Here is a 22,066-nt window from a genome sequence, read left to right as displayed (position 1 = left end):
ACAATAAATACATTCCAATTGACTTAATAATGCTGCCATACAACCGTCTTTCTGCCTCTCCATTTACACACCAGGAAACAACTGAAGAGTCTTATCTGCATATTTGAACGTCATCCTTAATTTTCTCTCTGATAGGACATTAGATTGCAACATGTCATACCTCATTAATGCCTGGGGTAATTGTAGGTGCAGCAATAAAAACAACAAAAGGAGCAAATTCTGCAGTTCTCAGGACCTTCAATGCCTAGGTGAAAAAAAAACATCAGATAGTTCAGAAGCATCCCCCAACAAGCAATGTGAAATAAATTCCATCACACAAGCAAAAGATAAAAAATCATGATTTACCAGCACTGGTATTTGGTTTTAACTGATTTGGAATCAAGACCTTAGTAATACAGACACTTTTTGCATTATTTTACATTTTTGATGGTTAAACCATATATTTATACTTAATTAAAGTGAGTTTTCGAGACAATTAAAGCTTTAGCATTTTCAGAGAACATCTTCCCATACAGTCTCAGGGTGGAGAATTCTGTTTGCATTTAAACTGAATGATTAACACCAGGTAAAAAAATTAAGTCATGCCGTAAATAGGTAAAAGAGATAACTGTATTTTAGAATAGATACTGATTAGAATATCATTTTTTGTCTGACTTTTTCTACCTCGCAACACTTTTTTATTATTATTTTATGAAACAAATGAAAATGTGTTGTGGGAAGTAAGCGTACTGAAGTTTTGAAAAAGTGAGCATAGCACTAATGCAGTAAATGCAGTACAAATCCCCTGAACATCATCTATGCAAAAGAAGAGTTCTGATTAAAAAAGTTGACTTAGTCATAATTACGGAGCAACACACAGAGCTGCCGTAAGTGAAACTCTGGTACAGATCTAAGCTGGACTGAAGTGCAGGACCGCAAGTAAACATGCCTCAGCTGAACTCAAATGGATGGACAAGATAAAGTACAACTACTAAAGGTCAGTCTTTTCTTGCTCCTTCCGCTTCCTGTCTTCTCCAAAGGTGTGGGGTTTTTTTTGAAAGAAACACGACAAACAAAAAAACCAAATTCATCCTTTTCCCAAGCTAAAGTTTTTCATCTCTGCTGCTTGAAACCCACCTATATGTATCATCTATGCCAATCTTCTCCAAACAATAGATAAACCCTGTATGTGAAAGTCGAGAAAACTCACGTAACTAAGAGTACCCAAGGGCAAACACACGTAGTGTAAGATAACTAGGAATGAGTCCACAGGCTGGCCTTACTGAGCTGAGGTGGATACATGAGGAAGCTGGTTAACAGAGAAGCTTGCTAGACACGTGCTGGAAGAAGTGTAGAAAAGGCAGCTGTTACCAAATGTTATGTTCTAACAAAGATGAAACTGGCTTCTGAGAATCGTAATGCTTCTGAATAATGCAATGTGAAAAGGTTTATCAAAAGAGTTTGCTTTTAACAGCTGCTTCATTTGAAATGACTATAAATGCTTCCCTCCCTGAAAACTGTTAAATGTGGAATTTTACTTTTCAGAACAGCACCACACCAGCCTATTATATTAACCGTCCTAAATAATTTAGTCAGGGAGCTTATTTCTGTTATGAAATTCTTTAAGAACTTTAACTTCTTGATTCCATTCACAAAGAAGAAAGAAGGCAGCAAATTTAAATAGATAACACTCTTCACAATTGTGTCTTTTCTTCCATTTCCTTCAATCTGCTAGAATAATATAAACATCACACTTGTTCATATTCATGTTGTTTCACTTAACAAAATATATAAAGACAACCCTGTGAATTGAAAGTCATGACTACATGGATGTTTCAAATGAAATGTATCACAATTTTCCACTGAAGATTTTATATAATGAATGAACGAATGATTAGTGCTTCTTGAGAGACTGATTTTCCTTCCTTACCCCTTTCCAAAAAGTATAATACTGCAACAGAGAAAGGAGTTTGTAAAGTAACAACACTGATCTGGTCATTGTACAAACAGGATTGGTATTGGTGACTGACCACGCTCTATAGTGATATGGAGCCAAGAGTCAGTTAGAAACAAGATTACCATCTAAAACAGCAACAAAGAGAAATTTGTGAAAATACTGAAACATTGCTCCTGGCAGGCAATGACAATCACTTGTTTTGATACATTTCACTGGAGGTGAGACTAAAATATTAAAAAGTTACACGGTAAGTACATTTTCAAGCTCTAGTGGTTGCATACCAAGCTAAGCTATGAATTTGTTTCTGCTGTATGTTCTTCTAACCAGATGAATATGAGAATTCTACTTCACAAATTGATATCTTGGTGTTCCAGGGACTTTTGTTCCACGTTACTGTATTCATGACTTGTCCAGTGTGCAATCAATAAAAATAAATATATCTCAATAAAATATGATTAAAGGATTTGTGATGAGTCTCATTTTCATATACTTCTAATTAGTTACCTGAGGTTCTACATCAAGTATTGCAATTAGTCCCTGCTCATGGATCTTTCGTATTGTTTCCAGTTTTGTCCCATACATTGCATCCTCATGGCTGCCATATTCCAAATATTCATTGTTTGATATATCCTGCATCATTTGGTCATGAGATACGAAGTAGTAATTTTTCCCATTTTCTTCATCTTTCTTTGGAGGTCGGGTTGTGTCTGAAAATACAAAACAGAAAATATTTTCAGTACAAAAGCAATATTAAGCTTATATATGGCTTTTTGTTTGGTCGATAATAACCTTTACCTCATCATGACTTTAAGACTCTATCAGCTGTTTTCAACAGCAAAGGCCAGATCTCAGAGTTTTTATGATTTTTCAACAATTCAATTAACATTTCCATTTTACCCCAGGGGCCAGTACTGGGCTCAGTCCTGTTCAACATCCTCATTGATCATCTGGAGGCCGGGGCAGAGTGTACCCTCAGCAAGGATGCCAATGATACAAAACTGTGAGGAGTGGCTGATACAGCAGAGGGTTGTGCTGCCATCCGGAGGGAGCTTGACAGGCTGGAGAAACAGTCTGACAGGAACCTCATCAAGTTCAACAAGAGGAAGTGCCAAGTCCTACACCTGGGGAGGAACAACCTCATGCACCAGTACATGCTGGAGTGTGACCAGTTGCAAAGCAGCTCTCCAGAGAAGGCCCTGTGGGGGTCCTAGTAGACATTCAGTTGAACATGAGCAATGCACCCCTGTGGCAATGAAGTGCTAAAGGCACCCTGGGTTGCATTAGCCCAAGTATTGGCAGCAGCTGGAGGGAGGTGATTCTTCCCCTCTACTCAGCACTAGTGAGGCCACACCTGGAGTGCTGGGTCCAGTTCTGGGCTCCCCAGTACAAGAGAGACATGGACAGACTGGAGAGAGTCCAGTGAAGCGTCACTAAGGGACCAACGCATCTCTCCTCTGTGGAAAGGCTGAGAGATCTGGGACTGTTCAGCCTGGAGAAGGCTTAGGAGGGATCTCATCAATGAGTACAAATATCTAAAGTGAAAGTGTAAAGAAGATGGATCCAGTCTCTTTCCAGTGGTGCCAAGAAGTAACGAGCACATGCTGAAACACAGGAGCTTCCATCTGAATGTAAGGAAACACTTCCCTAGCGTGAGTGCAACCGAGCACTGGCACAGGTTTCCCAGAGAGGTGGTGGTATCTCCATCCTCAGATCCTCAAAAGTGATCAGGACATGGTCTTGGGCATCTGGGTCTAGGTGGCTCTGCTTGAGCAGAGGGGTTAGACCAGGTGACTTCCAGAAGTAAGGATCTCAACCATTCTGTGATTCTCTGTTGGTCTCTTCCCCACAGACACAGTAATATCCATGTGCTTATTTTTCTTATAACAGTCCTTCACAAACTGATTTACTCGGATTTTTCCACTATCGCACTTACGGTGGTGACGTATCTAAAACACCACAACCCTTCCCAATCTAATTCCATCTCTTCCAACAACCCTATCATAATTTCAAACAAGGTATCAAAAATTGAACTCATCTTCTATACTTAATTATACCTATCACTGTTCTGAGAATTAATTAGCATATTTCAAAGATGAAAAGTTCTAGAGAAATACTATAGACCATAGTTATTATTTTAAGAAATTCAAGAATAAGGGATTATATAAACCATACAATATCACTGTACTACTCACTGCTGCCTTAGTTCTACTGAACTTACATAGTCCTGCATAACCCCCAGATCCTTCTCTTTTCTAAAAACACTTCTGTATTTTCCTTTTTTTCACTTGAATTCTTGTGAGGTTTTATTCTGAGTGTGGAAGTGGAGGCCTAAAATGTGGGTGAGGGCCCAATTATTTGTGGTCAAGAGAGATGAAAGGTACTTAGCTATAACACACTTTTCAAATAAATTGCTTCTGCAGACCTACACAGTAAGAGAGGTATGGCCTACTAATCCTTTTAATTCACTACCATTGTATGTGACGTGACCTTTACTATCAGTTTTTCAGTAGGCAGATAATTTCTTTACAAAGCATTCCCCAGTACACCACACCCAACTTAAGGCCCATCTTAAAAGTTACCTACTGCTGGCATGGTTTGGTAAAAAAATGCAGAAAATGCCGTAATATCCATCCCTGAGAGTTGGAGAGAATAAACTCAATTACCTAGAGTAAGCTGAAAGACAGATTAGGACCACATAATACTTGAAGTGTACGCAATATATTTTATATGATCTTTTCATAACACAAGCAAGTAATCTGGGTCTCTAAACACCAGCATAAAGTGCTATTTTAAATGCCCTGAATGCCTTAAATCTGAAACATCCCCATATGACTATCAGATGTAACAAAGGAGTTAAAGAAGACCATTGATCTTCTGGAGTGGGTCTGGAGGTCAGGCCATGTCTAAAACAGGCATCTAAACATCATACTGATGCTTAAGCACCTGAATTTCATCCCGATTTGCAGTTTAGTCTTCTTATGTAATCAGTGAAGCAACTTCAGTGCTTCCACAGAGCAGGAACATAATGCAGGCAACCTGAGGCACAGTCATCGCAGAATAGGTGAATCCATTTTAATAGGCATTTGAAAACAAAATAGCTATTAATAGTTCAGCTTCTACCTCCCCACAGCAATACAGTTAGTACTTGAGAAAGACTGGCTGAAAAGCATACTGTAAAACATTTATTACTCTTTGTTTTAGTTCTTTGTATTGGAGAACACATTTGCTGGGTTACTACTCCCTTCTACCCATATAATCTTGTCTGTACTGAATAACTTAGGTACAACATACATCACATACTCCTGGCACTGCACTCTTCTAGTGTCTAATCCAGGATTTTAGTGTCTAGACATAAACAGCAGTGTTACACACAGTGCAGTTTCACATTGCTGCTGGGCTGATCTAATGGTTCATGTTTTCCTAGGTCTTTCTGTTTTCCTTTTTCTGGCACTTGTCTTTGTCCAACTCCTGAGCGAGCAAGCCTGGAGAACTTAAATGAGCAGCAAACTAATCCTTTCCCCCTTCCAAACAGGTTTACAAATAAGTTCTTAAAAATAATGGTTTTTAGCAAAAGCAAAATCCTTATAGGTAGGAGAACACCAAGGTGCAATTTTAAAGTAAAGCACTAGCAAGGTATAAAAGAAAAACAAAGAATGTATAATGGTAATCCATGTCACTTCTGAGCCATGTATTTTGTTTCTGAAGACAGTCAGAAATAGAGTGGACAGATTCAGCTGCTGGATGCTCTTGTTTCAGGATGCCTAGCTTGAGGAAAAAGGGTGCATCTCCAAAAGACCATGTAGTAGGATATGCAATTCCTGCCGTGGTATTGTTAGAGATTTTCATGAAGGTAAAACACACCTCTGTGCTCTTTGTAACAACCCACTTGTAAGGAGTGATTGCTTTTTAATTAATTGCTTTTCCTTTTTCTTATTGTCACCTCTGGAAACTTCAGGTTATTTTAGTATAATACTTGTCCTCAAAGCGAGGTTGTGAAAAGTAACCTAAAACATTCAGATAAGGTATACATTAAAGGTTTCCTCTAAATCCAGTTAATATTTCTTCTCATGGGAATTATACACCATTTTAAACGTCACGGCTGTTCCAGTCTTACCTGAACTGCAAATGTGAAATTAGTACAGAAAAATGAAAAATGTTTTAGCCTGCATTCTAAATTAACAAATATTTGGTGTAGAGAGAAGTATGCTTAACAAGACGTTTTCTGAATACTAAGAACCATTTGATGTAAAAGTGGTGTTACTTACTATTCTTCCTCCTGAAAAACAAACAAAAGAAGAAATACACCCAGTCCTATCACAATTCCCACCTTTAAGATAGGTAGCAGATAAGTAGAACTGAACACATGTAGTACTATGATAGGTATGTTGTCTATAATGCTAGAAACAATTTTGCACTACATTGAACATTGCTACTTACGAGGAATGGGGTAGGCAAATCTGTCCGGGTGTTTTGTGATGAGAGTGTTTTTTATGTGTCTTCTTCCAACACCATGTGCACCTAAACCATAACACAGAAATGAATTATGAATTTTCCACCAGAATGGGTTCAAAACTATGCTGTTATATGCAGAATAATAACTCAAAATTACCTAGTAAGACTAGTGTTTTCCTTTTGAATGCTGGCAGTTTTACTACTTCTTCATACGTGACGAGATCTAATTGATCAAACACTAAAACACAAAACAAACCGCCATAGAGATGAGAAAAGAAGGCATATTAAGGTTGATAATTAATTGTGCTACAAATAACAATTTTAGCATGGTTTAGATTTACAGTACAAAGTAAGATGTTACAGAAAATCAAACCATTTCATTATGCAATTTTAACAAATGTGATCATTTAAAAACTGGTAAAAAGCAGTAAGAAAGCTACTGAAATGCTCAGGAAAGTTCACATGTCCTTTCATGCACTATTCAGCAAACCACAAAAATTAGCTAAAATGGCATGCCATTCACATCTGCATTCCTAAGAAATAGCAATACTAAAGAAAAATCTGTAGACAGTGACCAACATGAATACAATATGAGAACATCTATTTACACTAGAGATGCTTCCATAATAACGTTTTAACAAGATCTACGAGAAATGTATAGAGAAGAGTATTAATACTTTGTGTATTTATTCTTCAAAACTACCACCATATTGATTGTAATTAGAGTTCTCTTTAAACACATGTGCTCATTAAACTGACATGCTTTTAACACTTGCGACAGAATGAAGAATTCTAATGAAAAATGATGGCATTACATAAAAGAATCTCCACCATATTTAGGGAAAAATTGTAAAAGTACTATTTCAAAAATAATTTGAACTGTAGTTGAAATGGGATGAATTCCATTATATGTCTATCAATCTATCTTCAATTGCCAAGGTATATAATGATTGACAAATCAAGTTTTGTTCATTAAAACCAGCTTATTCCTCCTGTGTTGAATAACACAACATCTGTGGGAATTCTTGCAGAATTCTAATGAAGGAAGAAGCCAGGAGGCAGTGAATTATATTTATATTTATAAAGATTTCAGAAATCAGCAGTTGTGAGCAGAATAACAAAGAAGAGTTTTCAGTTCTGTATTTACGTGTGCTATGAAAAGAAGGGAGGAGTGACTGCATCTAAAGTATGGGATTCTTTGAGTGTTTCCAAGTCCTAAGCTGGTGTATTCGCCTCAGCTATATCACATCCCTCTTTAGGACGAGTTTGGATATATCCCTCCCCCCTATCCAAAATTCCTCTGGAAAGCAGACAGTGGCAGGAGCTTTAGTTTGCTTGCTCCAGAAGTCCCCAGCCACCAAGATCAGCATTGAGACTGTGGAGCCTACCAGAAAGCACATGCTCTTTGTACTAAAGCTAAGGATTTAACTTAATGTATTTATTTTTATAGGGAAGATTTTTCAATTCAACTGCAGTCTTTTTACCCTAAAGAAAAAGTACAGCTACTTCAATTTGGTCAAACTACAAATTAGTGAATTGACACTCAACTCCTTAAGACCCCGAAAAGATACAGATATGAAAACTTCCTAGTCCATTTAAAGCATTTTGAATTTCATCCTAAAGAAGAGTCTCTTCCAACCTTTCCCCAAATATTACAAACAAGAATTTAGTAATATTTTTCTTCCATTCTGCAAACCTACAAACATGGGATTCGTACTGCTGTCCTTTTTGCAACTTCACACTATTTAAACTAACTAATAATTCATTTTATACTAGAAAGGGCTGAAGATCTATCTACAACATATTAATCAGTTTTACCATTCTAACCATCTAGGCCTGCAAGAACCTGTTCCCATTAAAAATAATAATTAAAAAATCAATCCTTTATTTTCCTCTTGAACAAAACCACATTATGTTAGATACAAACAACAGAAACAAACAACAGAAATGAAACATATTAATGCCTTCACCACAAACTAGCAGCATGGAGAAGATGTGTCTCAGTCTACATGAAGGTAACTAATGATTGTAGGGTTTTCAAATGCAAAAGAAAAATGATTAATTTTTGAATATACACAAGATAAGAGGAATACAGGGCACATTTAAAGACTGAAGTTTAATGCTTCTGTGTTACTAGCTAATAAAGAAAAGGAGTTCTTGAAAGGAAACAGTAAGAAGCAAATAAAGAGGCATTGTCACTTGACAGGTTACTTACATGCACAGAGGCCATTGGGAGTAAGACAGCATGAAAAATGTACAGGGGTCATTGAGATATGGCTTGTAGTATATTAGTAAAATAAAAAGTATATGCACAAAATAAACTTTACCATGCAATAGTCTAAACACAAGGCAAATAAATCACATTAAGAAATGATAAACATATTTTGTAAAAGCTTGGCAATTTTCTACATTATGTATAACAGAAAGCATAGTTCTAGTATGTTCTAAAGAGTGTTCTTTTATGAAGTCCTCCAATAACATTTCAGTAAAATAAACAAAAACTATATCTAGATAGCACTGCAGTATAAATCTAGAGCATTTCTAAAAATGTCAGTGAACCTAATAATGAAAAAGGTTTATTTTTTACTGTGGGCTTTGGTCTGAAAATGAATTTACAATGATAAGATGTAAGATCATGACGTTGTCTCTTGAAGGACACGATACTCTAATATCAGGTATGGAGGAATGAAAAATGGGATGATATTTTTCTTGTAACAGAGAATATATTTGCTTTTAACTATAAAAGGCAACTGAAATATTCAATTATTTACTTCATAAACTCTCAAATCATTAGCTAGCCACACATCTTAGTTGACCATAAAATATTTTACTAGGTCGTTTCTCAGCATTCCAGTTCAGCCTCATCTCTAGGACAAAAATAACAGGGAAGTCCAAATAGATTACATACTGCTAAATGATTTATTAAATTTTATTCTAAGATATAAGACATAAGATAAATGAATTCTACTTTCTTGTAAGAGCAACATTTGACATCTGGATTAGATTGCTAATTCCAAATTAGTTATACTTATTTTAGACCTAAGAGAAGAAAAGATCTGGTTTATATTCTGAGATAGATGCACTGAAAGCTTGCAAAAGCCAGTGTTGCCATACTTCTGGCTAGCAATACCAGATGGGAGAGAGCAGTTTAGAGAAGGTAAACTCAGTACGACCTTAGTTAAGCTCATGTAAGCACCGTAGCATTTCAGTGAACCTCTTCATATCCTTGGAGCACAAGTCTGATGAGGAGCAGCTGAGGGAACTGGGGCTGTTCAGGCTGGAGAAAAGGAGGCTGAGGGGAGACCTCATCACTGTCTACAACTACCTGAAAGGAGGTTGTAGCATGGAGGGGGTTGGTCTCTCCTCCCAAGTAGCAAGTGACAGGACAAGAGGAAATGGCCTCAAGTTGTGCCAGGGAAAGTCCAGATCGGATATTAAAAAAAAAATTCTTCACAGAAAGGGTTGTCAGGCATTGGAGCAGGCTGCCCAGGGAAGTGGTGGAGTCACCATCCCTGGAGGTGTTTAAAAGGCATTTAGACGAGGTGCTTAGGGACATGGTTTAGTGCTAGAGATAGGTTATGGTTGGTATTCGATGATCCTGAGGATCTCTTCCAACCAAAACAATTCTATGACTCTACATTTGGCATAATTCCCTAGAATATTACTGGCATCACCTTTAATACCTCAAGGACACTATGATCAATAAACATTTCTAAGATAATTCTTGATTCTAGTCTGCACTTTCTTTAATGTTTTTACTTCTTAGGGGGGAGGGGAAGTGTCAGATGGTATTCTGAACAGAACTATTTATTTTACGGTAGTTATGGTAATTTTTAACGTTTCTAATTTTTGGCAAAACCTGTGCTCTGATGTAAAGTGACCAATGGTGGCAAGTGCTAAGTCAGGAAAACTGTGCGACTCAAAGTGCTATCAACCTTCTGCAAAATGCCCCCCCTGCCTCAAGGCAGGAAAGCCTAGATTATCTTCCTTTCACAGATTTAATTGATACAAAGTTTTTGAGCTAGTTTTGCTCCTAAAGTATTGCCTGCTCCCTCTCCTTCCCTAGCCATACTCTTTCCTTTGCTTATTCCTTTGTAGCACACTGTGCTTAGTCACACTAACATTATTAACTATGTAACTGCACTGTAAACTGTATTAAGAAATGTAATTGCCCTTAAGAAGCATCATCATCAATGTTTATGTTTGGTCATTCTTCACTTAATCCAGTTAACTGCACAGCCATGCAAAGTTATACTGGCACAACTGAAGGGAGTAGCAATGCTGTTGGAATGTATGCTGGGAGCAACTGATAATACTTTTAAACTACTATTTTCAAAGACTTTGGGTCATAAAATCTGGTTTATTCTCAATTTGTTAAGGTCATACTTAGTAAAACATGGTTTAGTGCTACTGCAATGAAGCAGAAACGTTACGGCAACTAGAATGTCAAACCACCAAAAGGAAGGAAACAAGTTAAAGCTTTCAATCTCTCAACTGTCTCAATTTAGAAATAATCCAGAAGGGTTTTTAGGGTCATGAGTAATTTAATATTGAATTATGAACATCCTAAATGTGACGATGAAGTAAGGAGTGTAACTGACAATTACTGTTCTTAGACTTTCCTTGGATTTTATTTGCAAATGACTTTTAACTAAATATAAATTCTGTAGTACTGATATATTATGAGCTCTGATATTGCACATGGACTGTCAGATAATAAGAAATGTGAAAATACAGATTTATATTGCTTAATTAGTAAGTTTGAGAATGCAACTGAAACAAATGCCAGAAATTAATGAAATATATAAAATACTTTCATCAGCCTGTTTGGACAGGTGTATCTTTTAATTCCAATAAACATCTCTGCAAGTCTCCCAAGAGATCACAACCCAAAAATCTATCACCACAGCATGTGATATCAATGCAAAAACAATAGAAACAGTTTTAACACATTGAGTATTTTATATTAAAAGAAGAAAGGAACTAAATTCTGCTCATAACCAAAAGGTTCTTCCTTCTTTACTACTAAAACTGATGAATTTCGCTCAGCAAGGATCTCTTACTCTGCAGACTTCTACTTTCATAATTTTCTAAAACAATTCTACTTTTCAGCAGTCTAAATAGAAATCCAAAACCTAGGATTCAGGCAGAAATCATGGCAAGGAGGATAAACTTCCACAGTTTTTTCTGTTTGGTAACTGTAAATAACACACTGACTATGCAGTGGCTCTTACTCCAATTCCAGCTGTAATGCTTTGAGAAAAGTGGCATTTTGTGATGTTTTCATGTATATAATCTATAACTATCACCACATAGTAACAAGGATGCTATGGAAGAGTCTTCTGTAGAGCACAGTGCAGTTATACAGATTGCAAAATTAATATCTTGTTGGTCTCCAGTGGCCCTTTAAATATAAAAACCAAAACAATGCAAGCCTATATTAGCATATATCACAACGCATTTATTCTGTGGCAGCTTGCCTCTCACTGAATAGGCTATATGTTTAAATAGCAAAGAACAAGCAGAGTACTGTTGACATAATTAGAATTTTATATTTTCTTAAGTAACTCATTATGTTTACACAACAGTGCCAGCTGAACAATTAATGGCAAGGTTTAGATTGGAAAAAATTCATCTTTAAAGATACTTGCATTTGTTTTCATACCTGCATTGTGCTTTGCCAAGTATTTGTCTTTGTACTGCTTTTTTTTCTTTCCAAACCAAGTACAGCTGGCCTGTTGCTCCTGTTTGGTCTTCTCCATGGCAATACAAGCAACTCGCCTGGTATATGGATGAGACAAAATTTTTGTTGTAGTAATCAATGTATTTTTAAAAGAGACACACAGAACATATTAGAAAAATGTGACTTTTTAGTAGTACAGGAGTACAGTAAAACTTTCCAAAACTTTTCTTTTGATGACTTAAAGCACAGAGGTATTTTGATATAAAGAATATCTTCTTAGTGGTAGATCATTGAAGCTCACAGATCAAGTGAGGATGGGAAGAGGGGCAGCTACTAAAATGGCTGTAGACCACTCTGCAGCAGATTAAACTGGAAGCGCATGAGGTCTGAAAAGGCCACTATGGTCTAAATTACTTCAGCGCAAGTCGTGTTGTTGAACTGTTTTGAGGCCCATCTTTAGGAGGAAGCATTGCACATGTTCCTGTTGCAATGTGTACCAGAGTCTCCTTTGCGTCAGGGCTTGCAAGGGAACTCTTGAGATAGAATGAGAAGTCTGTCTACCTCTGCTTCTCTTGTAGCAAAATCTCCTTTAGTCAGTTCAGGTGGCATAGGTGCTGTTAAATCCTTTCCAGCACTCTAATTCTTTGACATAGCAAATCTTGTATGAAATATTTTGGACTGGATTACCCATATTGATAAACTTTCTTGAGTTATGGCCATAACACTCATGGCCCAGGACTTAGTTGCCAGAGCTTGTGCTAATACATTTAAAATATTTACTAAGCAGCTTCTGCAAGAGCTCTGCATTGCTGTTGTGGTACCCAGTGCCACTACTGTTCATTGAATCTGTCATTCAGGAATCTTTGCACTGTGGTTTCTTTCTACTCTTTGGCTTTCACATAAAAAAGGAAAAGGAGAGAAAAACCCAGAAGTCCCTTAATGACCTTTGTGCTTGACAACTTGCTAACACCTTATTCCTGCAGCACTTGCATATAGCAGCACTAGTGAAAACAGTGTCTAGAATTTAATTTGAGCCTCTTACATGAACAACCTGTACGTAGCCATAGATCCTAGTTTCCTATAGTGTATCAGAAAGCACAAACGATGTTTATTAACACAGGTGTTTATTTTTCTAATATAACCACACATTGCATGCAAACCTTACTGCTATGCATATATGAAAAAAAAAATAATGCCACACAAATGGGGGCAATATATAGTTTTTTTTAAAAAAATACAGAAACTAGATATACAACGACAAACATGAAGGACAGAAATAAAAGCAAAGCTAAATTAAAAAAACTTAAGTCATACCATTCTTGAAGTTCAGGAGAAGGAATAAGACCTGCAGTACCATTTTTGGAGTTCTCAAGTTTACCCTGCCACCAGTTGTGATCATCTTTGCTAATGATTTGGATAATATCACCAACTCGGAATCTGATGCCAGCTTCTTTGCAAGGAATGAGGTCATCCTTTGCTGGATCATATTCAAATTGTGCTCTTACATATATCTATAAAAAGAGTTTATAAAAGACAATGCAATTTTATTACTGGTACTGTAATAAGAGTAATAGGTGAAAATTTGTGCATGTTGCTACATATACTGTTTGCAACAAGCAAAGGAAGAAACAGAATGGCAAATGGATAAATGATAGTTGAAAATGAAACAGGGAAAAAAAACCAACCAGCAAATGATGGAGACACACAATGTTTTTTTTGCAAGCTCATGTCTTTTATATACTGTAAAACCTGCACAGCAAAAATGAACACATGTAATATACTGATAGAGTCCCACAAATCAATATTAAGGATCATGAATCATTACAGACTAAACGCCAGTATCTTACAACTTGAACGGTACCGTATTTTCCAACTGAAGTCCCATGATATGTTTTAAAAAATTGTATAACAGGAAATTTTTATGGACCGTATAAAGGACTTTGGCTACCTTACTGATCTTTAGTATTTAGACTGAAAATTTGGTACCTTTTTTTTAGATTAGATAGGAATGCTTGTGTTGCACCTATTGCATATAGCTACTTGGGAGGAATCTGAGAATTCTCTGCACAGGTTTTTCAGTAAAACTCTACACCTGTATAAATGAAAACTAATGATTTGAGTAAGCTATTCTCTAAGGAATGTTAACAGAAAGAAATCAGATTCTGACTTCTCAATTTAAAATAATATGCCAAATCTTGCCTTATGTCTCAGTAATCCAATCTGAACCCAACATATGAATAACAACTTAAAATGGTTAATCACTGCTGTCTTATACCTGATGCATTTTATCTGTTTACAGCGAGAGCATCAGATGGTATTACTACTACAGAACACAAATTCTAATAAACTAAATCTGACCCTTATCCTGTTGTGCATTGAGTGTGTGAGTTTAGACAAGCAACCCAATTTCTTTTAGCCACCTGAAAAATAGGATATTTAGAAACCAACCACGTTTATTTAAGTAACTGGCTTCCTATGATGTAATCAGTATTGAACCGGTCCCTTATCTCCCCTCAATCTTACCTAACAGAAGTCTAGAAAAGTGAGCAGTATTTTTACCATCTAGTAACTTCCTTCTTGTCAAGTCCCTGCTCTAGTTTGAGCCATTATCCAGGATATACTGGCTGCTCATGGACCACTACAGGCTTCCTTACAGACAGCAATGTATCTGTTATCAAAGTCCTTACTGTCTTCAAGGATGACAAGTTACCAGAAAATATGGTGGTTTAATGGCAAAAGACACTTGAAAAAAACAGGTAATGATAAATGGTGTGAGTATGAGAAACACCATTATTCTAATACTGCCTTCAGCAAACTGCCTTCAACAAGCTCTCTTCTCCTGGGAAAAATACCTTACAAGAAGAAAACAACACCTGACAAAACAGCTTGGAAGGTCTCTCATGGAGCCCTTCCAGGACTACATTCAAGCAGCTGGAAACTTCAGAAGACAACAGAAAATTGTAAGAACGGCAGAGCTGTAAGCTTTAAAAACAGGAAACAAAATGAGAGCAATCCATCCCTGTAACAGATATTCCAGTCACCTTAACCAAACAGTAGTATAACAAGGTTGTCAAAGACAACAGATCATGGGGTCCATTGACTCTTTGGTATGGAACTGCAAGAGTTATTATTAAAACCCCTGGTATAGTAAGAGGTTGAGTCCACGGTTAAGATTCAGAGGCAGATTCTGGAAGGGATATATATAAATGGAGCAGTTACAGTAGATGAATCACAAATCATTTGATGGGATGTGCTGATTTGGAGGCTGCAGTAAAAAAAAAATAAATCTTCAACTGCAAAGGGCATCATAGGGAATCCTCTGCAGTGCCCTTAAGGACTTTCTTGGAATTCTCTGGAGAGGGAAGATCTTTCTTTGGTCCATGTGACATGTCAAGCTAACAAAGTTACAGGAGGTTACTGAATCTGGGCCTCAGGACTGAACATGTAAGAGGCTATCTTCAGACTTGTGAACTTTTAATATAAACTCTCCTTAATATTTTCCTTTGAAGAACTTTGTTAATGTCATTAATTTGTTATAGACCAACTAAAGCTTTCGCATCTTTGTCAGTACAGTGTTTCAGAGTATTGGGCACTTGTCACACTAGTCTCCACTACAGCTAAAGTATAAATTTGAGCCTTTCTCTAAGACAAAAACCTGCACAGGCCCCTGCACAACAGTAAGTCTATTACTGCATTCTGAACTAAAACAACATCTCCAGTTAAATTTACAGTGATTTTGTAACTCTCACACATATGGACACATGAAAAAATGCTGTTTTGAATTAGCCACAAACAAGTGAGTTAAAAAGAAAAATGAAAAAAATGGATCAAGTTTTCCAAGCTTAAATGTTTTAGTCCAGCACATACAGAATATGAGGGGGAAAAAGATAGCAGGGATGTTCACTAGCAGCTAAGTTTATGAAAATTCCCATGGAGGATATCTATTCACCTGTCGTCCTTTCGGTTGTGTTGTCGATGGCAAGTCCTGCAGAATAAAGTCAACCCAGGAGAAGAAATTTTCATTTTACTTTTTAAGGGTATACAACACCATTTGTTAGTGATTCATATTACATTATGCTAAAATGGTAAGTCATACAAAAGTATAAAGCATTGACCCACGTTTAGAAATATTTTTTTCTTAAAGAAAAATCAAACCCAGGCTCTTTAGCAGCAAGCTGAAGAAAGCAGGTCAAAAGTTTAAGCAGATAGAGAATGTGCTTTTTAAGAAATAATTCAGCATCTTCAACACAAAAGCACGGTCAAGTGAAAGAGGCTCTTTATGTGACTGCCTTTTCCACTTAATACTTAGTCTTGTTTTCAAAAGAGAAGGATGGCTATTATAAATACTAAAAAAATATTATTAGAAATGTATAATGCAATTAATTGTCCTGATGAATAAGATTAGAGCTACTAATCCTGTTACAAATTCAATTTAATAAACAAAAATTTATTAAATTTTTCATCCACAATTACTTTTCTTTGTATTACTTAATAAGCACTTTACCTTGTGGCAAATATTTTCTAATTTGTAATTTTTTTAATAGTTAAAGGAGTAGTTACTCAGTTTTCTTTTTTTTCGCTAGTCCCATGAACTCATGATATTGACGGCACTCTTACCGAAAGAACTTGCATGTACAATTACTACATTGGTCCAAACAAAGACAAATGAGATAAGCAACACAGATTTTAACATTAATATACTTTAGAAAAAACAACAGCACCTTTCTACCTGAACATATACAAAACAGAAGTACTTTGTGTTAAAGATGTGATGATAATAGCTTGGTTCGTAGTGCAGTTTAAAGCCGCTTCCTTTTGCTTTTCATATCCAGGCAAGGCTCATGTTTCACAAAGTATGTGCACGTACCACAACAGCAGAGGGCACACCAATTCGTTAACTCAGATAGCGGAAACCAGTACAAGTTCCAGAGGTCTCTCAAAACACAAACTTAAAAAAGACTCTAAAATGTCTGGAAATACCAACTGCACAGTTATCCTTTCTTCAAACATGGCTTCCAAAGCTCAGGATGGAAATAAATCTTCCACTTTAAACCTTTGCTTAGTTTTGAGGAAACCGCTAACAATGATTTAAGGATGACTGAAGGGTCATGTTACAGCTATTAACATTGAATTCACTACATGGCTTTTAATGAGAAGAATGTGTTGGAAGAAATCCTTAAAAAAAGAAAATGGGGAGTTACATATGTAATAACCTTGGTTCTATTGGCAGGACAAAATTTTCCACTGACCACACAATAACAGTAATGGCAGATGAGCACCAACAAAACTTTCACACTTTCTCTGTGTGGAACTGGAAATCTTACCGAAACAGAATTGTTAGTGCTGCTATGACCATTAGCTGGGGACTGCCTGGATGTAGAGGGGGAATCTCTCTGAAATAAGACACAAGGTTCATTAACAACACAACACTATCACAGGAACACAGATATATTTAAAAGAACAGTTACATCCACAGTCTTATAACCATGTGCTTAGCTGCTTTATCAGTGAAAGTTTCCACACTATGAACTCTGTAAGTTTGAAACGTTTTTCTGTAGTTTAAGATTCAGGTTTGACATCTTGATGTATCCTTGGTAATAACTATTTCTATATTGCCTTAGCAATCAAACAGGAATCAAAGAGCTTCTGGGACCTCTTAGATCTCATGTGACTCACAATGCTAAAGGCCATTAGTCATACTGGTGTCTTTGTTAAAGGCAATTACCTGAAAATTACATGCTGAACAATACTTTGAATAGAATGAGGCACATATTCAATTTTAAAGATGCTTCTAAATCTTCTTCTTCAGCTACGTAGTGGAGGTCAGTGTTGACCAGTTTCTACTCTGTAGGATGCAACTCTCTGCAGTGCCTCAAAGACACTGAAGCAAACACCTGAGAAATAAGTTGGACATGTTCTTCTTCCTCCTCATCCATTTTACCCCACAGTGAGGTTTTTTCCTCCAGCATTCTTATGGTCTTAAAAATATTAAACCTTGACAAAATTGTTGTAGCATGGAGGGTTTTGGTCTCTTCTCCCAAGTAACAAGTGATAAGACAAGAGGAAATGGCCTCAAGTTGCACCAGGGGAGGTTTAGATTGGATATTAGGAAAAAATTCTTCACGGAAAGGGTTGTCAGGCATTGGAGCAGGCTGCCCAGGGAAGTGGTGGAGTCACCATCCCTGGAGGGGTTTAAAAGGCGTTTAGATGAGGTTCTTAGGGACATGGCTTAGTGCCTCAGTTAGTTTATGGTGGGACTTGGTGATCCTGAGGGTCTCTTCCAACCAAAATGATTCTATGAAAACACATCACTTTAAAAAAGCCACCTCTCTTCAGTCAGCCTACCGGCATGGTCCTGCACTTCACTGAGGAGACAGCAGCCGCAGGGCTGCACACTGGGAAACTCCACAGGAAGGATGACAGGAATTTCTGACTGGGTTTTGCAAAGACAAGGAAGCCACTTGCAGAGCAATATTTTCACACGCCATTTTGATTGTATAGGCATTAATTCCATAAGATCAGATAACTCAGCCACCTCTTCATGAAATAAAATAATTCACTCATGCACTGTGAAAAAAATCCCTTTTACCTCCAAAGGAATTTTGGGATATAATATTCCATGCTAAAGGTCAATTTAGGAATGTCTGGTAATTTTGCATAATATCAAGGATAGCTGAAAAAAGAGCTAAAACAGTTTTCAAAGAAAACAAAGTTATCCCTGACACATTTTATTAATACTAATGCCCTTTATGAACAAATTAAAAATCAGAACTGAAGCTAAACTGCTCACACAACATTAATCAGGTCCTCTACTAATATTCTTGAACTTATACTAATTATGTGATAGCACTTATAGCTATTTTAAAGCATCAAGAAAAATTAAAATGACAGGCAATACTTTATCCATCTTGCTGCCAGTACTCTTGGTATGAAAAAAACTTACAAAGAACTTCAGAAAGTTCCATATGTAGCTATTTAGATGTTTGCTTTGATTTTAACACGGTTGAGGATAGAACTGACAATACTACGGCTGTAAAATCATTGTGGTTCAAAGTATGTAGGTCTGTGTATTTCTGCTGCATGCAGAAGAACAAAAGGCTCATTTGACTCCCACAACTATCTGCAACATGTAAGAGGAATGGGGAAATCCGCTCTAAATCTATTATCTATTTACAAAATCACTCCAGCATAACAAGTTTAAAATGTTTAAATGAGACATAATAAGCTATTCATTCTTAAAAAAAAAAAAAAGAAGAAATAAGCCTAAGGGAACCGTTACTCTTTTTTTTGTGTGTATGGAATTATCAGCATCACCTTTATCAAACAGCAGCTAGGAGATAGGTTTTCCAAAAAAGCAGTGACTTCTTTCTTTTATAAAGAGATTTTCTGTTTGCTCTGCAATTCTGTTTGTGCCATTTTCTTGCTTTCAAAAAGAGGTGAAAAATGAATTTAACCTTTTTTTTTCTTTCCTTTTTTTTTTTTTAATCCTAGTTTGTTACAGTCTACTAGTCAGTGATGGTTTAGCAAGGGAAAGCTTTGGAAAGCAATGCAAGCACCCAAGTCATTTGGAAAAAAACAAGTTCAGAGTAACTTGGAGAATGCCGCTATTTCCAGACTCTCTTGGAGGTTTCTCCCTTTGAAGGAAATTTTCTTGGTTTGAGAATGTTTTGGTTTGTATTCCTCCAACAATTCTCAACAGAAGACAGCATATTACTCAAAGCAAATGTTCATCATAATGTAATGACGCAAATACGCATTTTCAGTGCTATTGGTGATTACAGTATTAACTGTAAGAAACTAATCTAGCAAGTTAGTGAACAGGCATATGTACAATTTTTAAATAATTAGGCAGTTCAGCTGCAATTTCAAAGGCAATTAGATTCTTCATTTCTTAGGGACCCGGTCTTTTTCTAAAAATACCAGACCGAAAAGTTAAAAGAAAACTGTATCATGCACAGTTTAATGAGACAAATCAATGAGTAGAGACATCCTTGTAGAATGCTAGGAGTGCTTAGAACTGGACTGCAAAACTTCTGCTTTGGTTCTGAGTTGTTTCTCCAGTAAATCAGAAAAGGCTCTAGTTCTCCTTGGGATAAGAGCAAAAAACACTTGGAGGATCCAATGATTCTGAGCAGTGTAGAAGTGTTATTAGCGTATGTCAGTATAACTTGACCATCTACATTCCCAATCTTGTCTAGCCCCACACCAAATAACAAAATGGCAGTGTTTTGGATCCTTGCTCTTCAGTTGAAGTACAACAGCTGAAGCTTTAGAGGAAACAATCACAATTATTTCTAAATAATGGCAAAACTAGTTTCCTGTTGATTCTTTCTTCTTAGGTGTGGATTATGATTGATAAATCAATGCATTTGAGATGCAATCCTATGGCAGAAGTCAATTGTTGTCAACCATAGACCTGGTCTGATCAAATTAGATACTGACAAGTACAGCCAGATTAATGATACCATTGTCAGATGGAAAAAAAAGGAAAAAAAAAGACTTTCCAAAAAGCTGAAAATACATTTCAATTTCAGTCTTGCACAAGGAACCTTTCTGGCAGCAGTTCTGATGTAAATGTAAAAAAAGGTTTCAGACTATAAAAAGTCTTACAGTCTCAGCATTAAGGGAAACATAGCAAGACTAGTAGAGAAAAAAACATGGTGATTACCACCAGATTTTTTAAACCTTACATATACAAAGGCTCTTCTTTCTAGTGAAACAACTTAAGTGTTTAATGAAGACAATCTGAAACATAAAGGATGTTTATAAAGAAGGGGTTTTCTGTTTAAAAAAAGTACTGCCCTTACTATCTGAGTACTTCCCCTCACATATCTGACACTATAAAAATTTACTTGGGGAGTTCTGTCAGTACAAAGAATGTACATGCAGTCAGAGCAAAATGCATACTCAGTGGGCTTAAAGCTGAAATGTATGAACAGCATATACAGTCATCAGCCATAAGAGAATGTGTTGCAACGATTACTTAAGTTCATATTCATTTAAGTCTGTCATTTCCTGGCTATCTGAAGCAGAAAACACAACACCCTGGCCACTGTGTTACCCAGATCTCCGAGTAACTCAGACTATTTGCCACACCAATAACTAAACAGGTCATCTCACAGTACATCAGCTGATCGGACTTTTATACAAGGGAATCCGTAAGTAGCACGTTTTCAAGCAAAGTCTGCTCCATTAAATAGAAGGCCTGGTAACTGAATGGAAAGCATGGGTGTAAGAAAAGCAACAAATCCCTAAGAAACTTGAAATTATTCAGTTGAGATTTGGGAAACTGCCTAGTGACACTGAAGTACCATTACATACTATAGGGACGAGACTTCCCTAAATATACAAAAGTGGCTTAACATTTAGAAAACAACACTACAACAAGAAGTTTTACAATCCAGTTATGTGATCATGGTAGAAATCCCCTAAAAAAATCTAGTTATGGATTTGGTTTTATATTCCTCTTCCGGTAAAACTATACTGTGTGAGCACCAGTCCATGGCTGAAGTGAAAAGGGGAACCAAATATAAATTTATACTGAAATATTGTCAAAAAATAACTTATGTAGTAAGATTAGTACTAGTAAGTACTAGTGAAGACCCGATATCTCTGAATTTATTCTGCTAGAGAGCATGAGAAGCAAGCTTTCTGTGTCTTAGTAATGTCATTCAGCATTCACTTTCAGTCATTCTTAATGGTTAAGATTTTGATTCATTATCTGAATCACAATCCTGAAAAATTACGTGAATAAAAATCTGTCCGTACCAAAGGACTAATGATGCTTTAAAAGGATGATTTTAAAATGTTGGCTTTTTCTGTACACTTGTAACAACTGAAAAGTCACAGTGTGGCTTAGCAGGTGGAACAGAGTCAACCATCTCTGATTAAATGAATGCTAGATGCCACAAGGTGTAATAATTAGACATGCTTATTTTTCCCCCCTCTGTCTTCAATCACACATTTCTAGTTTTGCTGTTGTTTTCCAAAGGAAG

The 22,066-nt window shown here is 36.5% G+C and overlaps 1 protein-coding gene across 11 annotated transcripts in view; it reads right to left on the bottom strand.

Annotated features, from left to right (window-relative positions):
- The window catches only part of CASK (calcium/calmodulin dependent serine protein kinase), a 210,326-nt gene that overhangs the window by 5,121 nt on the left and 183,139 nt on the right, over window positions 1-22,066 (bottom strand). For 3 of the 11 annotated variants that reach the window (XM_065069876.1, XM_065069888.1, XM_021286537.2), the window contains 8 exons: window positions 17,396-17,464; window positions 16,021-16,056; window positions 13,386-13,582; window positions 12,054-12,169; window positions 6,546-6,626; window positions 6,374-6,454; window positions 2,441-2,643; window positions 161-244 (listed from right to left, as the gene is read on the bottom strand). In XM_065069876.1, coding sequence (XP_064925948.1) covers window positions 161-244; window positions 2,441-2,643; window positions 6,374-6,454; window positions 6,546-6,626; window positions 12,054-12,169; window positions 13,386-13,582; window positions 16,021-16,056; window positions 17,396-17,464 — 867 coding nt within the window. The remainder of the gene's footprint in view (window positions 1-160; window positions 245-2,440; window positions 2,644-6,373; window positions 6,455-6,545; window positions 6,627-12,053; window positions 12,170-13,385; window positions 13,583-16,020; window positions 16,057-17,395; window positions 17,465-22,066) is intronic. The other 8 variants (XM_065069896.1, XM_065069906.1, XM_065069915.1 and 5 more) reach the window with 6 other exon arrangements.

The sequence above is a fragment of the Columba livia genome, chromosome 1, assembly GCF_036013475.1.
Source record: "Columba livia isolate bColLiv1 breed racing homer chromosome 1, bColLiv1.pat.W.v2, whole genome shotgun sequence".
NCBI lineage: Eukaryota > Metazoa > Chordata > Aves > Columbiformes > Columbidae > Columba > Columba livia.
Note: the sequence above shows the minus strand (reverse complement) of the source record. Positions and strands in the feature narration are given on the sequence as shown.